Source organism: Lepisma saccharinum, chromosome 4, assembly GCF_977018435.1.
Source record: "Lepisma saccharinum chromosome 4, izLepSacc3.1, whole genome shotgun sequence".
Classification (NCBI taxonomy): Eukaryota; Metazoa; Arthropoda; class Insecta; order Zygentoma; family Lepismatidae; genus Lepisma; species Lepisma saccharinum.
This window is the reverse complement of record NC_139232.1, coordinates 35317727-35337545: the sequence shown is the minus strand read 5'-3', so window position 1 is coordinate 35337545 and position 19819 is coordinate 35317727. Positions and strand designations below refer to the sequence as shown.

The 19819-nt window shown below is 36.2% G+C and overlaps 1 protein-coding gene across 4 annotated transcripts in view; it reads left to right on the top strand.

The window, feature by feature from the left end:
• LOC145986417 (centromere protein S-like) overlaps nucleotides 1–19819 on the top strand; it is a 710010-nt gene that overhangs the window by 675666 nt on the left and 14525 nt on the right. The window contains exons 1-2 of one of the 4 annotated variants that reach the window (XM_083120407.1): nucleotides 3195–3344; nucleotides 10307–10421. In XM_083120407.1, coding sequence (XP_082976533.1) covers nucleotides 10386–10421 — 36 coding nt within the window. In that variant the 5' untranslated portion in view covers nucleotides 3195–3344; nucleotides 10307–10385. Of the gene's footprint in view, nucleotides 1–3194; nucleotides 3345–5791; nucleotides 5812–8554; nucleotides 8697–10306; nucleotides 10422–19819 lie in introns of those variants that run through there. The other 3 variants (XM_083120409.1, XM_083120408.1, XM_083120406.1) reach the window with 3 other exon arrangements.

Genomic DNA, 19819 nt, shown 5'->3' with positions numbered 1-19819 from the left:
ATGTTTCAAAAGTCGCGCAATCCAAACTTTAAAAATGCATATCTTGAAAATCGTAAGAGATATTCACACCGGGTTTCTGCACTAAGCTAATCCTGTAGGCTATCACTGGGTTCATAAATTATGTTAGCATTTATCTAAATAAAAGCAATTACATTATTTAAAAAAAAAAAAACATTGTTAATTTGCTGAAAAAATCTGAGGACTGATTTTCAACAATAAATACCAACTCTTAAAAAGATTGTGGGATCATCTGTTGGTGTTTGACTGGTTGTAAAATAGTTGCTCTGTGAGGTACAGCAGAAGCAGGGCATTTTTATAGGAAAACCTCTTGCACATGAGTGTAAGAATGAGTAGTAAAATACTCTTTAGCAATGCACACGCAACCTAGGATACTCTCAAAAGAGTCCAATTTCGGCACAAAATCTTGATTTAAGATTTTTCGCGTAAATGTATAGCCAATACTTAGACACATGTTGCATGCGACTGTTGGCAATATTTCGACCTGCTAGTGTTGCTATATACGGAGATATGTCCCAAAAATGGCACTTTTCACTCAACTCATAAAATCGCCAATCAAAAAGTCATCAAATGTTGCACATGACCAATATTGGTCGAAAATGACAGACTGACATGGCATCAGTCATCAAACGTCTAATTATGACCCTTCGATAATTTCTTACATATTTTTCTTAGTCAGAAGTTCATTTCTGGAAAAATTTGAATGCTGCTTTCCGTCAGTTATTAATTTATATAATTTTCTGTACGGGGTGAACTGATAATTTTAAGCATCGAAAAATATCTCAATGGATGAGGCTCTATAATGCAGAAAACCCGGTGTAAATATCTCTTACGGTTTTCATGATATACATTTCCAAAGTTTGTGTTGTGCGACTTTTGAAACACTCTGTATAAGATGCTGTGCATCACGGTATTAAAAACATCGCTAAATCATTTGAGAAAGCAGGAAATGGGGTGTTGGGGGACAAAGGGTAAGAAATTGTTACGGACTCTATTAAATGTTTACAACGTTGATAAAAAAAAAATCATTTACTAACTTACGCTGTACTGCAATTTGAACTTGAATCATCAAAATTTCGTACATTCGTCAGGCTGAAATTTTTAGTCGCCATGGCGACCTGGCGACCGGAATTTTTCGAGCCCTGATGATATCCATAAAATATTGATTTTTGGCAAGACCTTTCTTTTCATTTAGCTGTCAAAAGCTATGTTAACACACATTAAGAATTAATATATCATAAATACTTGTTCTTAAACAGCATGTTGTAATCAAGGTGTCCCAGTTTTAATATCAGGTGGAGGCTCATTGCACAGTGGTTCGGATCCCACTTTAAACTGTAGGTCCAGTTCCGATTAGCTTTACTGTGCATAAAGTTGACTTAAAACACCAAATCAACAATACATCTCCTTTCAGAGTGGGCCTTCTACGATACTGTACTACTCATCCCCATCTTCGCAAATTAGCCAAGAGGTACAAAACGCGAAGTAAAATAAACTAAATCAAATCAAATCAAACGATACTGTACTCGGACTGAAAAATCAAGAAGATGAGTAGAAACATTTCCGAGGTATGCATCGCATAAATATTTACAGTGATTTAATGTAATCTTATATTACATTATTACAACACTTCGTACTACGTAAATGACAATAATATAAAAAATAATCAGGAGTGGGTGAGATTTGAACCTACGATGTTTCTTTCTTGACGATAAAGCAAAACGAGACGACCGCTTAACCAACTGCTCCAGAGGATTGCTAACATGAAAACTTGTAAAACATGTTGATCTAAGTTAAAATAACATTTTGCCGGAGTTCCGAACCATGTTTCGCCACAGATCAGTGAAAAGACGCACTTTGTAGAATGGTCCGGTATTGTGCAATTTATCTTTACTTTAATTTTGCCTAAAATCGAGAGAAATTTGCTTCATTGAATTGAAATGTGATTTCATCTCTCCAGGTGGTGGAGAACGAGTTCAGTGTTTCCAACTGCACATAAATTCCCCTATTTTCTATTTCGGAACGAATAGTCTTAAAACAAATCAACATTTCTATTTCCAATTTACGATTTTTGTTTAATTGCGTATTATATTAGGCTACTGGTTTAGGGTTTCTAACTTCATGGAATGTGAAAGAATGAAAGAAATTCACAAGAGCGTTTTAGTTTAGAAAGAAAAACTGTTGCTAAGTTGGATACTATTTGTGGACTCTGAAGCGCTATGTTGCCAAATTTACAAATTGAGGACTTTGAATTTTTTCAGGGCGGTCAATTAAGATGTTGCGAAGAGTACATACGCGATGCAAAAAGGTGTAGTGAGAATTTTGATTATTAAGTCATATTTACTTTTACGAATTAACGAAGCGAAAGCGTAAATACAACAATGATCTTGCAAGAAAATATGCAGCTTTTAAAGGATGGAAGAACCGAATATGAGGTGAAATGTAAGGTGGCTGTCACTTTCCCCTACTCTTGAAAGATTGCTACTAATGTTAGCGGCATTAAAATCATATTTATTGTTCCAATCTAAACTACCTAAAATTTTAATTCGTTTTTTAATTTTTTTTATATATATAAATAACTTAAGCCAAGCTTGCTTGTTATATTTGCATTCACTTATGGGGATATTTCATTCTAATATCCAAGAACTGGAAAAGGAGCAACATTCCGGTTTCAAATTATAGATATTCTTACTTATGATTGTCATGTGTTAAATAATAGATGAACATGCTAACTTAACATAAGTACGTATCCATGTGTTTTCATTTAGTTAGCTTTCCGAAAGCAAAACTTTTTACCGTTAAAATAGACAGGAGAGGTAGAAATACTTTATACATTGGAAGTTGTATTTATTATACACCTAAGTAGCATCAAAAATACATATGTTGGTTTAAAAGAAGCTTGCATCCTGAAAGGCTGACTGGTAGGACGGTGCCCCCCTGCCCAAGGGCATCCATAGGCAACTTTTGCCCCTACCCCTGTAAAGTGAATGTCAGCATAAAATTGCATATTTCACACATAGGCGCCGACTCCATGGGGCTTGGGGGGGGGGGGGCTCTGCAGTAGCTAGATTGTGAAACATCTATGATGTTATTATATCTTTGAATATAGATGTTCAGTTGTTTTGTTGATTTGGTCAAGCATGGAGTTAGCCATGTTGTATGTATATTTGTATGTATATTCTTAGTTATGGATTAAATTATAATTTTGTATAAAATCGAACCCACATGATTTATTATATCATATTACCGTGGTTGGTAATACAACAATTTGGCGACTATGTATGGGATTCAAGGACATATTCTGGAACCTTTCGATGTGGATAAAGGTAACATTGATTCGTATTTGGAGCGGTTTGAACAGATTTGTGTTGCTAATGGTATTCCGGTAACAGTAGTATAAGCCGAAGACACATTAAACTCGTTTGTTTTAAGCGAAAATTGAGGCTACACTCTACTTTACGTCCTTATCTGCATGGTGATTGCTTCTTTGCGTGCGCGATCGTGGTGCGGCACCTGATGGTAAATGTCTGTTATATCGGAGACACTTTTCTTCAAATGTACAGGAGAAACTACTTACGGAAAAGAGTTTCTGTTGCATTTATCAAACTTCGTGGAGGTATTTTGTCACTGTGGAATGCTGCACAACAGAAAATAAGCACTTTTGATGTAATAAAGTAGCCTTTTGTGCGAGGCGACAACATTATGCCGTTGTTTCCATTCTGAACCTGCAGATGGCGCGAGTGTCGAAAGTCACGCGATCTCGCGAGAGGAAGAAGTGTTTCCAAACGTGCCTTTTTTTTACCAGAATTTTTTTTATTTTTATTTTTTTAACTATGCTTACCTAACCTAACCCAACCTAACCTAAGCTTGCCGGAAATGTTTCGTGGGGCTAACGTGAGTGGTTTTTGGGGCTATCGTAAATGGTTTTTGGGGCTATCGTGAATGGTTTTTGGGGTTATCCGTCAATGGTTTTTGGGGCTATCGTGAATGGTTTTTGGGGTTATCGGGAATGGTTTTTGGAGCTATCCATCAATGGTTTGTGATGACATAATGAACATGAAAGTAGGTATTTTTTGGTTAAGAAGGTTGCAACACTGCATGCCCACTCCAAATCGACAAAACACAAGCACGACGCGTGATGATCCACAGCTGTGCGCGAAATATTCTATGTTCTGCAACGGAAGAAAGGACCCAAAAGAATTACTCGTAATGTGAAAAATCAAAGTTATTTTCGTGTAAAAAGCATAATGGCACCTTGAAATAGGTTCCGCAATACACAGTTGGTAAGTACGAACCATTTGAAACTGAAAATATGTGTTGGAAATGTGTCTCCGATATAACAGACATTTACCCTGGCATCTCTTTGGGTAAGTACCTTTTTCTTTTTACACTTTCTGTTCACGATAGCCCCACTATCCATTCACGGGGTCGAGGTATGTCTAGGAGGTTAGGTTAGGCCTTTTAGGTTAGGTTCCATTAGCATTCATTTCACCCCTAAATATGTGCTTCATCATCTAAAAAAATCCTCAGTACGTTCAATTGCGCATATCCGGACAACATCGTTTTTTTCTCGATTTGTTCACGATAGCCCCACTATCCATTCACTGGGTCGAGGTATGCCTACGAGGTTAGGTTACGCGTGTTAGGTTAGGTTCCATTATCACTCATTTCACCCCTAAATATGTGCTTCATCATCTAAAAAATTCCCCATTACGTTCAATTGCGCATATCCGGACAACATCGGTTTTTCTCGATTTACTCCTTCAGGAAATTTTTGCTCGCTTTGGGATTTACGTTGTTGAATTCCTTATAAAATAAGCTTTCCAACGATATATGACACATATTCCTTAGGAAAAGGACGTAAACTAGAGTCTTACCTTACATTGGAAAAAAAAAACAAAAAAAAAACGCTCACACGTCATCTTGTCAAACTTCCGCGTGGTTGCTACACTGTGAGGGGGTTACATAACCGAACACACGGAACATTTGATTCACGTAGTCGACGGTAATGGCGGCACGAGCTATCGTACAACAGAGATGCATGATTGACGAAAAATACCTTATTTACAGGCAAAATACGTTGCACGCTTCTAAAAAACAATTTCCCCGGCTTCAGAAAGTCCTCAAGAATGCAATTCCGTAAGTACTTTCTCGTCTTTTCTCCTGTAAATTTTAAGACATCCGTCTCCGGCTTATTCTATCGTTTACCATACCGGTCCAAAGGAAAAGCAAATTAGTCATTTTATTGCATTCTGTGGAGGAAATTTATATGATGTTTTAAGGGATTTAGTTACTCCAGATTCTGTTGCAATTAAAACATACGAAGTGATAAAAGATGTCTTGTTGAATCATTTTCAACCGAAGCATAATGTTGTTGCAGAAAGACACCGTTTTCATCTTCTGAAGCAAGAGTTAGGTCAACCTGTGTCTGAATATATAGTTTCTCTTAAACATGCAGCTACTAAGTGTAACTTTGGAGCATTCTTAAATGATATGCTAAGAGATCAACTGGTGTTTGAAGTTAGCAGTGAAGTTACAAGAAAGAAATTGTTATCAGAAGGCGACGTTTCCTTTCTTAAAGCTTGCGACATTGCCGTGAATATGGAAATGGTTGAGAAAGATGTACGGCTATTCCATCAAAAGGAAGGTTTTGCTACTGATTATAATGTACATAAGCTTTCTCCAATAGGAAAACTAACTTTAATAATCAGTTTGAGAAGAGCAGAGTTAATGAGAAACCTGGAACTTGAAGACAATGGATTTGTTATAAGTGTGGAAAGACGCATAAAAAAGGTAAATGTTATTTAAAGCAAATTAGATGTAATTATTGTGGATTCTTTGGACATATTCAGAAATTTTGTAGATTTCGTAATAAACCGACAGATAAAAACTTATCAAGTTTACAAAGTAAATCCGCTGAATCTAACAGTTGCTTAAGTAATGTGTCTCTTGATGTAATTTCAAAAGAATGTAAAGATTCTATTAAGTCGAATGCAGAAAAGGAACATCAAGAATTGTTTATTTCACGCGAGCCCGTACACACTTTCCAGTTACCGTTGTACAAGTATGGTTCTACTAAAGAACGGCAATTTGAATTCAACTCTGTAGTTGGAACTTTGCATAATGCTGACAAATGTACAATTGATTTAAATTGTGATGGTAAATTAGTTAATTTTGAGATCGATACTGGAGCTTCTGTAAGTGTGTTTGATAAAAGATTTCTCGACCAATCTTTTCCGTATTTAAAGATTCAACCTGCAAATATCAATCTGAAAAATGCTGATGGAAGACCATTAGCATTAGAAGGTCCGGTTATGTTGGATGTATTGTGGAGAGATAACAAATATAATATGAATGTTTTTGTTTGTAAACAAAATCTGCCACAACCAATTGTAGGAAGAACTTGCCGGGATATTTTATGGCCCAATTGGAGGCAAAATTTCATGTTCAGCAGATAGGAGTTTAAAGTTGTTCTAATAAGGAAGTGGTGAGAAATGAGACCAATAAGAATGAAGAATTACCATCAATCGGAAGTACAGTGTGGACAAGAAATTATACATTCAGATTTCCGAAATACGTACGAGCCACAGTTACGGGTCATTTTGGAAGACGCTTGTTATTGGTCAATGCCGGTGGAACAACGAGAAGGGTACATCTGCATCAAGAGAAGTATAAATCTAACAGGTCGGATACAGACAGTGGACAAGATAACTTTTGGATCTTTGATGGTTCCGTGTCAGCGCAGGACAGGGCGTGTGAGGAGAGACCGCAAACTGGGCGAGAGGAAGATGTTACTGCCTCTGCAGTGAATAGTCCACGACGATCTTTTAGAAGGAGGAAACCACCTGACAGGCTGCAGCTGTTATTTGGAAGAAGGGGAAAGTTGCAGTAGCTAGATTGTGAAACATCTATGATGTTATTATATCTTTGAATATAGATGTTCAATTGTTTTGTTGATTTGGTTTGTCAAGCATGGAGTTAGCCATGTTGTATGTATATTCTTAGTTATGGATTAAATTATAATTTTGTATAAAATTGAACCCACATGATTTATTATATCATATTACCGTGGTTGGTAATACAACAGACTTGAGCCCATACAATCTTAACGATGTGGGGGCAGAGCCCCCAAATAATTTTGCTTAAGAGGATCTAATGTATTATTTTGCTTCTCTGAATTGTGCCACATGAACTTAACTTTAAATACACATTTGAAATGTTCTGTTCTTGAACTTTCCTAGACCACAGACCCCCTTCAGATATCATTCCCCACAGTTGAAGAACCAATGTCTAGACCATCAGCTTTGGGGGGCTCAGACCGCTAAACCATCAACTTGGGGGGGGGGGGGGGCTATGACCAGAGACAGCAAAAAACATGACTTATTACTATATACAAAGTATATAATTATGAGTATTGTTAACATTTTTACTAAAAAGAGTTTCAAAAGAAGATGTGCATGAACTAGGAGAGTGGATGGGATGTTCGGGCTACAAATGGCTCTCACATGACATTCAGAACGAGATCATTGATATATTAGAAAGATCTGTTTTGCGCTCCGTGGTAGCAGATATTAAAAGTTGGGAATTTTTGCTATTATGGTTGACGAAACTTGTGGCATATCCATCCGTGAACAATTGACATTCTGCATTCGAACTGTAAATAAAAATTTTAATATATTTGAGGAATTCATGGGCTTTTACGAGATTCCGAACACAGGCCAAAACTTAAAAAAGGGAGGGAGTGAGTCATTCATTAGTTGTTTTCAGTGATCAGAGCTCCCCCAATAATTTTGACAAGTCGGCGCCCCTGATTTCACACATATAATTTCCTTTCAGCCACAGCAATTTGTATTCATTATCATAAGGAACTGGTATTTACATACAATCCTACATCACTACAGGAACAAGATACACACAAACTGAAGCAGTGTTTGGAGGTGGCTTGGTTGCCTCCCAACTTGGAATAAAAATTTCTTGCTTGCCTCCCACCGCCCCTTGTGGGAAACCCCTGCCTACTCTCATTTTGTCACTTGTTGTGTAACAATATCCATGAAAGTGAGTATCTGAATGACATCATCTGTCACAATGTTGATCTGTTATTTAAGTAAGTCATTTATCTTGAATGCCTTAATAGTATCTTCAATTATGCTTCCTCTAACCAATTAATCAACCAACATTGTGAACCGAAACTAATACCCAGATCCAGATCCCAGAACCGAGTGCTCGAATTTTGGGTTGTGGATGTATGAATTATATATAAAGGGTACATTAAGACTTCAGATCAATCATTTTCAATGCCGTTGTTACTATTGCAGTGATAAATTATAGGCAGGAAATCCACGTATTTGTGCCAAGAAACAGAATGTGCAATATTTCATTTAAAATTCAAACACTATAAAACATTAGAAATTGAATATCAAACGTCCTTCTGTTCTTTACCACAACATTATTTAATATTTTTCTACCCAAATATTTCTGCTGTAGTTTTTCATTGGCTCTTATAGGGCTTAATTGTTTACATTTTTCTTCTTGCCAGATAGCTTCGAGGCCAATTTCCAGCAGGAGGGGGAAGAAATTGAAAGTGCAGTCAAGTTCCAGGATTCATCCACAAAATATGTGGTTTCACTGAGTGCTTTGGTATTCCAAATATTTTGAAGTTTTGAGCATATTTGCCTCCAGTAAGCTTGGGTCACTTCTTTCATGCAATAAAATATATATATATATAGGTATTACTATAGAATCTAACTATTTCTTGTAATACCTTGAACCTTGTACCTTGTAATTAAAGGGTTACAGGTTCAAGCTCCAATGGAAGCATATTGCATAGTAGTTCACATCCCATGTTAAACTGTAGGTCTAGTTTCAATTAGCCTATCTGAGCATAAAATGGACTTAAACTGTAAGAAGCAATGCTCTGTAGAGATGTAAAGATTATATCAAGAGGGAAATAGCAAATGCAAAGATGTTTGTGGATTTTTTTTACCTTGAATTATTGGGGAGGAGCAACATGCTCTGTCGTAGCGTTCCAACGTGAATGTGGGGATCTTAAATAGGGATGTAACTTTCCCCTCCCGATTAATACTGTTGATGGTAGAGACAGCCCTGAACGGGCCAGGTACAGTTATCTAAATTAACATTAAAATAAACTCATGATTCGGTTTAGACTGAAATGAGCAATGCGAATGGCAGATAAAGGGTGTAGACTAGCTTACCCTGTTCGGTTTAGAAAATAGACCAATAGCTCCTGCTTCTCCGATGATTCCAAGTAAAAAGACCTCGTGTCGCTCTCATGCGCACCTATTTAAACCCTTGCTTGGCCTCTCGTCACCTCTACACCAAAGGCCAGTGTTCTTACCATTTCCTGTAAAAAGTTTATCCTACACATTTCTGAGCAGGAGCTTGGCAAGGTCTGCCAGGGTCAATATTTCTTAACCGAGCGAATATGCTACGCTGTAATATACAAATAAGTATATGCATGTTATACTTTTCTGGTTTATTACAAGGATGCTTTCCATACTAGCAATACGTGTGCTTCATGGCAAAATAGAACCAAATATCATATTCTTCCAGTTGCATGAAATGTGTGTTAAACAGCAAGTTTTACAAAAGGCCGTGAAAAAATTGTTGAGCAATTTGGATCCCTGAGACAAAACTGCAACATGAGAGCGGTGGTTGAATCTAGGTTTGGACAATGTTTTTTTTTTTCTGAAAATACTTGGATCTGGATCCAGTGAGAACCCAAATCTAAATTTGACCATACCTAATTTGCATGTTGCAGTTCAGATTTCATGTAAAAGTGTAGGTCTAGTGCATGCAACTTTAAAATGGAAATTCAAATTTCATGTACAAAATATATTTGCATGTATATGTAATTGAATTAGGTAAAATTTATGAATAACTTTATAAGAAGAAATTATGCCCATGATATACCTGTCCACTCTTGACTTTTAAAATTTTTGTTGTAGAAGGTGAAGGATATACGATGACGTAACAAATTCAGGGAACAGAAAATTAAAATTTTCTGTTTTTCTTTCATGTACTTACCAGAGTATTATTTCAATATAAGTGAAACTGTTTGTCTGGTTAAAGCAACAGTTTAGACTGGAAACCTAATGTATTTTACACCTCTTCCCTGCATACCAATAAGTTTGAAAGAACATTTCTTTGTAGGAGAAAGTGCAAAGATTCATGTCAATCAGTGGGGGACAATGTTACAAAGAAATTGTGTATACTATTAGGTTTTTTAAAATTTTAATCACTAATATGTATGTTTCTATTGTCATTTCAGGTTTTCATACTTTTGAGATTGAGTGGGAGTTATTTCTTTATTCATAGTTGAAAACCTGTGTTAAAACTATGTTCTGAGTATGGATGAGGATTTTCAGTCACTTTCGAATGAAGAGGTAAGTTTCTTTAGTGATGAAATGTATCTTCTGCATATTATGGAATAAGTACTCTTAATATGATGATTCCTAATCACACTGTACATGCCATATATTTACAAACATTACCTGAAGTATAATGTTCAAATATATGTGTTCTTGTACCTAATTAACAGGTTTCCCACACACCTGCAAAACCTGGAAATCTCAGGGAATTTTAAAAAAAATACAAATCTCAGGGAAAATCTTGTAATTGATTAATGGTTTCCAATGAAGCAAAACTGAGGGATTATAATATGCTCCTGTCTGTAGAATTTCTCTTTCAGCAAGGAACTCGTATCTATTTGTTCGTCTGTTTCTTGTTTTTAAATGCGATTCCAGGGCTGGTGACCAAGTCATTTATACCCTCATAAATTTTGCTCTTTTTAAAATTTAATTAGCCGATTTCGATCTTTTACATGACGTAAAATATATTTCAAGATGTGGAAAATGCGTAATAAAGATAACCTGATGTCCAAAGTTAACCAGTGTTCATCTGATTTCCCTTATTAGGGAGTAGTTTTAAGTTTTTTCTTCCTTCTTTTTTTACAAAATAGTAAAAAAAATGGAGTGTCCTGTTTAGGGAAATATTTATTTTCTGCCATATTTTGTATACAATATTGTTGATTGTGTATTTACTGCATTTAGAACAGAATTTTAAATATTTACTTACTAGTGCCATATATGAATTATGTACTGTTCATAAAAACTTGTTCATATTTTAAGTTTTTGATCATGTTCAACTATTGTTATAGTCATGACATGACATGTGAATTTTTACATGCCTCAATAGCTCACATATGTGTAAAATGGAATAACTTGTAGGACCAGCAGATCTACATTAATATCATGTAGTGAAATAGTTTTCTCAACAGATATGCCAGAAATTGAATGTCATGAGGTGAAGTGCAGTCGAATGGTGTATACTTATCCTCCCATCACACTTTCACTTGTAACTGTCACTAACTTACCATTACGTACTAGCATTCCTCACTTCTTCATCTTAGATTATGCTTGTTTTATACCTGTTGTTATCACTGTCACTCATAATATTACCAATTCTAAAAGCATGTTTTTCTTGCAGGATATTTGTAGAGTTGGTATTTAAAGGTTCAGGAAAAGTATGTCTACTTTTCACACTAGTTTTAATCCCCAGTGGATTGATCCAGGTGTCAACCCAGAATGGTCTAAGTGGCTAGAGGACGTAAAGGACAGTCAGACACAAGCAAAGTGTAAAACTTGTAAAAAAGTGTTTGAACTTAGTAACATGGGACATCAAGCTATAGTAAGTCATTCAAAAAGTGCTGCACACAAAATAAATACTGAAGCTCAGTTGCATCGATGTAATGGGGAGATTCATAAAAAGTGACATATTAAACAATGCAAAAAATAGTTTTAAATTAATGCAAATAGATGTCAGGAATTCTGACAACTTGATTCCTTTGACAAAGATTGATATTGGAATTGGTGCCAAAGCTGCTTTGGAAGCTAAAGAGGTGAATGAAAAGGAGAAGCTTACGTTTTTACTAGCTGCAGAATTTTTTGCAGTCAACAACAGAGAAGGTTGTGAAACGTAGTCCCCTTAAGATCAGGTTGGTGAGAGCTGCTAGTTGTTTAGTTCTGAAGCAAATTACTCAGTTTCCAAAGCGATGTGCTCAGCGCATGAAAGACCTGATACAGGAACTTCTGAGGAGAAAGAGAATGAAGGCTGTAACTGGTGATAAAGTAATTCGCCAGTTTAAGACATTGTTGCACAATGTCAGTAGTGAAAAGGAATTGAAAGAGAAGTTTTGTAACTTTTCAATCAAAACTGATGCACTAGATTATTTTTTTACAGGTGTCATGAAGGGCAAGAATGACTTCTCTGAGTTATGGAGCACTGTTAAGTTGGTTTTGATTTTATCACACGACAATGCGTATGTGGAAAGTGGGTTTTCTGTAAATAAGCAGGTTTTAATATAGAACTTGAAAGAAGAGTCTGTTGTGGCTATTCGGCAAGTTTATGATGCAGTGATAGGTAGGAGGAGTGTCAAATGTCCGTGTTTTACAAGCCAAACAACAAAAGATGCAAGAAGAAGCAAATGCTATTGCAGAACAATTAAAATAAACACTCGAAGCTTCTGAGAAGTAAAGTTTCTTAATTTGCTGTATCAGATATTAAGTACATTTCTTGTTTTATATTTCCATCTCAGTAACTTATTATTACTTTTTACATCTGTACTAATAATTGTCACTTCATTTTTATATATTTTAAAAATTCCAAAAATTTGTTTGTCTTAACTATTGTTGAACGCATTATAGATAATTGATATTGTATCCATTTATAAACATCTATGAAAAGTGTGAAAATATTTCAATGTTCTATATCAGATATTAGAATTGTTTCATAGTTGTTTAAAGTTCTAGAAAACTGGTCATCTTTGATCTTAATTACATGCAAAGAAGTGTAATTTTATTTTATTATTGAACTAGTTTTTTTATTTGCATCAGAAAACAACAGTAATAAAGAAGGTGAGGATTGTATGGTTATGAGGGGAAATGGAGGAGGCCATTGCAAAATTAAAGTAGTCATTTACTGTGCATTCAATACTCTGGAAAAAATATGAGGATTCTGGAAAACTCAGGGAAAATGGATTTGGAGTTTGAGTGGGAACCCTGAATTAAGTACATTACTTCATCTACCCCATGTTTTGTAGACTGATTACATATTTCCATGGATGGACTATATCCTATAGGTGAGTTTCATGTGACATCATGGGCGTCTGGAAGGGGGGGCAAGGGGGGGCCGTGGCCCCCCCTGGAAAATGAAAGTCAACAAAAAATTATATATTTCACACATATAATTTAATTTCAGCCACAATAATGTGTGTTAATTATTGCACGAACATGATAAATTCAAATTTAAGCAATGTTTTTTGAGGGATGAACACTATTATTGGGGAAAATATGCCATGTTGGCCCCCCCTGGAAAAAAATACCTTCCTTGCCCCTCCCTGGAAAAAATCCTGCGGACGTACATGTGTGACATCAGGATGCACACAGCTGCCATGTTTGTGGCCAATTTTATTTGTCGTTTGCAAGGAAATAGCCACGATGTAGCGCTCGTTACATCTGCACCAACTGCATGCTTGTTGTAAATCACAAATGTCTGTGTTAGTATCTTCTGCCTGCCCACTTGAATTCCAAAGAACTGGCCTCAATCATGGCTGCTCGAAGCCACAAATCAACAGTTTGTGACATAGGTAAAACACACCTATAGATTTCATTGTTTCAATGTACTACATTCATCAGCAAGTATTCATCTTCTATACTTAATTCTTGTCAGCAATTAGTGTGATCATTATTAGCCTGAATCTGTGAATAAATTATTATTCTTGTCCAAAATTTTGACATGATGAGATGCTGGTTAGATATTTTCCTGATACCTAAAAATGCTGTATTGGGTAGCGTATGATGCTTATGAAAACTTTGGTTAGACTGTGTTTGGTTTGCTTGAAAGATCTTGTAAAGAAACACTAGATCGACAGATGGCACCGATGGTCCTTAATTCATTAAATGGTGAATACATGAACAATTGAACATCTAAATGTATGATCCAAAGAGGTTGAATATCACTAGAGCAGCCAAATTGGTTTCCCGCATGAAGTAAATGAAACTACTGTCTAGCGGAAATAAGTTGACCAAAGACCTAAAGTCCCATAGGAATGAATGAATTAAAAATTTTGTTGCACATCAGCACATAGCCATTTTGCATCCTTCATTGTATACGAGGAAAAATCCCCTTATCTAAATTCCTTACCTGAGAAGTTAAAAAGGAATGTAAAATGTCCCTTGAGAAAAGTTAAAAGTGTAGGTTGTAAAGGGTCTTGCACGGGACATACTCAACACATTAGAAAGGTAAGGGCATACTAAAGAAGTACCTCTGAGAGAGTGGAAAAGGCCTGCTCTTCTTGCAAAGCTAAAAATGTTAGTTAAAACACTTTCATGAGCTTCCAACATGGATCATAAATCGCTGGGAAGGTTAAAAAATTGTTGGAGGGAATTAAAATCAGCACATTCAAGAAGGATGTGCTGAATATTTAAAATGACATGGCAGACACTGCTCAGCGAAGAATCCAGCCCTTGCAGAAATGATAATGTGTAAGACTGCTTTGTTCAATTGGTGGCAATCTATAAATGCTCTAATTCTTTAACATGACAATTGAGTCCAGGCCGGTACCCAGGATTTTTTGGAGGGGGGGGGGGGGCAAACCCATAGGCGAATTTTAAATAAATGTTCTCTCATATTATACACTGTATATATTTTGAGTTGCTGATTTAAGTCCACTTTATGCACAGTAAGGCTAATCGGGACTGGACCTACAGTTTAAATTGGAATCCGAACCACTATGTGCCTCCACCGGGTATCGAACCCGGGACCCCTTGATTACAAGGCAATGACGGTACCACTGCGCCATGGGAGAGGCCCATACTGTATATATATGTGTGTGTGTGTTGGGGGGTGTAGGAGAGAGTGGGTAAAGATATTTGCTCATTTTGTTACAAAATGTTGAAGAACAGCATTTTCTAACCCATATGTATGCAACCACGTGACAAATATTTGCAGTTGACACTGACATTTGTTTCTGTCAGAGAGGGAAAAAAAATTGCATGATACAAGCAGTGTGCATAATGCAAATAATTCAAATAACCTACGGGGGTTGATAGATGAGGGTTCACACCCACTTTGCAAAGTCCCTCACTTTTCCAGGTACTTTACATAACTGTGTAATGATTTAACATGCTAAAAAATAAAGAGTTACACTTCAACTTTGTAAGTTAATCAAATGAATCACGTTTGTTGAACATTTTTGAAAATAAATTAAAAGTAAAATGAAAGAACCTTTGTATAAGCAATATTACCCAAAAAGGAAGATTGTTGGGAAGATAAAATGAAACGTGTTTCCAGTTACAAATTCTGCCAAGCAAAAATCATTTAATTCCCCTGACTTTTCTAGGTTTTGAAAGATTTTTTTAAAAAATAATTTGTTTCCAATGACCTGTCCTAGCCTTGTTTTCCTGACTCCTCCACTTGTCCAGGACTTTGGAGTCAGTGTGAACCCTGTAAATAAATTATCTTACGGGAACGGCTAAGTGACTTCACCCTCGCAATGTGTCTGTTGGCATAATATTGTTTCTTTGTGTATTTTCGCTTTTAGAATCTTATTCGACAGTAAAAATAAATGATAGTGGCAACCAAGAAGCTATTAAATAGGGTTGCACACATGTCGGATAGAAAATGTCATTTTCAACGGCTCGTAGGATCGAATTTTTTTTTGCCTTGATGTCTTCTGCTCACTGTGAAAGTTGTCTGTTGTACGGTCACACCACTGTGTATTTATATTCAAGACAATTATAAGTAGAAAATATGAAAAGTTGCTGTAAAACAAATTCCGATTGACAGAATTTCGTAAATTATAATGTACTTCATTTCTTGAGTGTTTTGGACAAATAACAATATATGTTAAAAGTACTTCAGGGAATTCTTTGCCCCAAAAATCTAGCAACGATTCTGCTGTGAAGTGGATTCTCCTATTTACATAATATTAATTAACCCTAAGCCATTGAGTGGCAGAATGGAAATCAGTTGCAGAAAACCCGTGACGTTGGAGAGAGAAAACAAAGTTTTTTATCCTTCTGCTCAGTGGTGGCGAGTGGAGAACTAACTGCCCCTTATATGGTTGGTTTTGTATTGCAGTCATTGAGCAACCTTTCTTCCATAATGTAAAGAGTATAGAAAATTCCAATCTATTCTAATTATGTGAAACATTTGTGACACTGTAATAGAATGAACCATTCAATAATGAAGGGGTTCCTACTTGTCAAGTGTCAAACAACTCTTTTTGACTCATAAAAAGTTCAGACAATTTTAATAATGTACAAAGTATTCTTACAGAAAGTCCTACATAACCAGTACAATGTCTGTAGTGGCGCAAGAGTCTTTCTTCCCTTAGCTATAGCAAGTAGTGTCCAAGCCGAGGCGAAAAGGTTGGAACATGGATTAAAAGAAATTGACTGTCTCGACTAAATCGGAATGTCTGATAGCCTTGCATCCATCGTTATAGAACTAAAATAGCCCAATATTGCAGACTGCAGACTTATAAAGCCTTCCTCTGTCCAGAAACAACCTATTCATTTGTGCAAGGACAAAATCTTAATTCATGCAAAATTGAAAAACCATCAATGTAATTTTTGTAGGTTTTTATACATTCGAATTAAAATTTTCATGGCTCGAGGAGGGGCCATGCCCCCCCCCCCCCTTCCTGGGAACGGGCCTGATTGAGTCTGTGGTGTTACAGTTTTAAACACAGCGAGAACTACTACAATCCTTAAATTACTGTGATAAGATTTTTGCACTAAAAGGCAGGTTGCCTTATATAGAGAGAATGATTGCTTTTCCTGTTCATTTTCTCATTTTTTTTTAATTTAAATATTTTTCCAAGTTTTCAATTTTATTGTAAATAGGAGTATTATTAAAGTTATTCACAAAAGCAATATTTACAAGAAAATAAAATACAATAACATGCTACGCATTTCACTTATGCCTTCTCTGGCTCTTTTTAGAAAAATATGGGTACAGCATCATCATCATTAGTATTCTATCATTGATTGTAGAAGTTAAATGCTTTCAACCATACATTTAATGCAAATACAATCCAAAGTTAATGGTCTCCATTTAATGTTTAATGAAACTTAGCATATAGCTTGGCGTAAATGCATCACTTTCCCACTTCATTGGTGGCATTTTTATGCTGAGGATTGTCAGAAATATTTGAGCAGCAAGGGTAATTTGCTGTTCTATCAGCAGATTACGCATGCACTGTTTCTTCTGCTAGCAGAAATATGTTGGCATGACTTTGCCTTCAGTTAACCACAACAAAAGACGGTATATTTCCAGCTTTTTTAACTATAAGGAGCATTCAATACTCTTTGGTATAAATACAGACCAGTAACTTGGTAATATTTTAGAGAATAATCATAATGTGTGAACTACTTCTAGGAAGAACAGTAATCTGTTGAACAAAGCATTAGCTGTCTCATAAAGGTTTCATTAGAGATTCTAAGCTAAGAATGTATTAGAGCATGTAGTATAACATCGGCCCCATGTAGGCAAATGGTTAGAGATGTCACCTTTGGTGCAAGTGCTTTGATTTCCAGTGGGAGCTCCCAAAATGTCTGTGTTGACTCAGCATCGTGAGAACAAATGGAGAGGTATTTGAAAAAAAACAAGTCACGAAAGTCAGAAAACAGCAACAATGAGACTCGAGTGGACCCAATAAAAATGCTGCATGGCAGGCCCAGGCCCTCACAGGGGTGTTGCACCATGAAGTTAATTTTTTTAAGTGTAAGATTCTTATAATTTTTAAAGTTCCAAAATGTGAAAGCTTTACTTCTATAAAAAAATCCTACATATGTATGGTATCAACATATCGTCACAAACCCTTGGTAGTAGAAGAAATATACTTTTTCACCTGGAAATAATTGCAACAAACTTTTTTTGTGCCAGATTGTGCGGAATGGTATAGTGAATAATATATTAAAAATCCACCATCCAAAGGTTTGGAGAAAATCTGCACTTCTTGGAAAATGGCGGCAACAATTCACCTTAAAAATTAAAAAAAAATTATAATATCTCAAAAACGGTGCATTGTACAAAGAAAGATAACCAAAATGAAAGAGCAGAAATTTGCTAAATTATGTTTTTTTTTTGTTTGATAGAGCTACCATAAATTGTAATTGAATGAGAAAAATTCAAATATTTTCTTTAATTTTTATAATTAGTGTAAAAATTGGTTTCTGACACAAATAACAGCAAATATGTAAGAAACTATGTAATTTACACCCTAAAGTAACTGAATCAAATTCATGAAAATGTAAGCACACAGTAGCGGCGATTAGGTGTCTTAACTGAGCGATAGGGCAGGGACGTAAGGACAGTTAACTTTCTACTTACTGCAATTAGAAAGAATCGTATTGAAAATGGAATTCGAGCAGATGATTTTGGGTCAAAGCCACTTGTAGGCAAGGTTGGTTGGTTGATTGATTTGGTGTTTTAAGTCCATTTTATGCACAGTAAGGCTAATCGGATATAGACCTACAGTTTAAAGTGGGATCCGAACCACTATGTGCCTCCACCAGGTATTGAACCCGGGACCCCTTGATAACAAGGCGACGATGTGGTAGACAAGATTTATTGATTGATTTGCTTTATTTTACTTATTTCGCTTTGTGTGCCAGTTTTGGCTAATTTGCGAAGATGGGGATGAGTGATGACATTGATGAATGGACACTCACAAACATCCATACCCAGATCGGGATTTGAACCTGGGATCCCTGCATCTAGTTCAATCTACTAACCACTCTGCCATGGGGGCCGGCATGGTAGACAAGGCTTAGCATTAAGAAACCATAGTGCGGGGACAATAAGTGTGTATGGGGGGTGGGGTAGGTGCTTGCCTAATCACCGCCACTGTCAATACATTGAACTAATATGATATGGTTCTAAACCCGTCACTTTGCCAATACGATTCTTTCTAATTTCAGTAAGTAGAAAGTAAACTGTCCTTGCCCCCCCCCCCCCTCCTCGCTCATTTAAGACACCTAATCGCTGCTACTGTGTACATACATTTTTAAACAACAAAAATAACTTTTATCAAATGCAAGTGAACGAAACACTGCAGAAAACAATATATTACGTTCACATGACTCTGCATTCAACTACATATCTCTTGAACCCCTGACTCTAAAGGCACGAAACAAACCAATTTTTAGAGAAAATCATAAGCTATGAATTTGGTAGTTACCTTAGGGCGTAAATTGCATAGCTTCTTACATACGAGGGTCGTTCAAGTCAATCGGGGACTTTTTTTTAAAACAAATAGAAGAACAAATTTCAAAGTGTGGTAACTGGATTTATTTTTCCACATAACCTCCTGCTACAGTTATACACTTATCCCAGCGTTTAACTAACGACTGGAATGCTTCGGCATAGAAAGATTTATCATTACGTCGGAACCATTGTAGGACAGCATTCTTCACTTCATCACCAGTGTTGAAATGTTTTCCTCTAAGGAATTCCTTCAGGGTTCCAAACAGGTGAAAATCACTAGGCGCTAAGTCAGGACTATAGGGTGGGTGTGGTAATATCTCCCAGCAGATTTCCTGGAATGTTTGGAATGTGCGTTGAGCGGTATGCTGTCGTGCATTGTCTTGCAAAAATAGAACACCCTTTGTGATGAAACCCGGACGTTTCTTCCATAAACTCTTATGCACATCACGCAGAACACTGCAGTAATACTCACTGTTGATAGTATAGTATTGATACTTGCAATTTCACGACA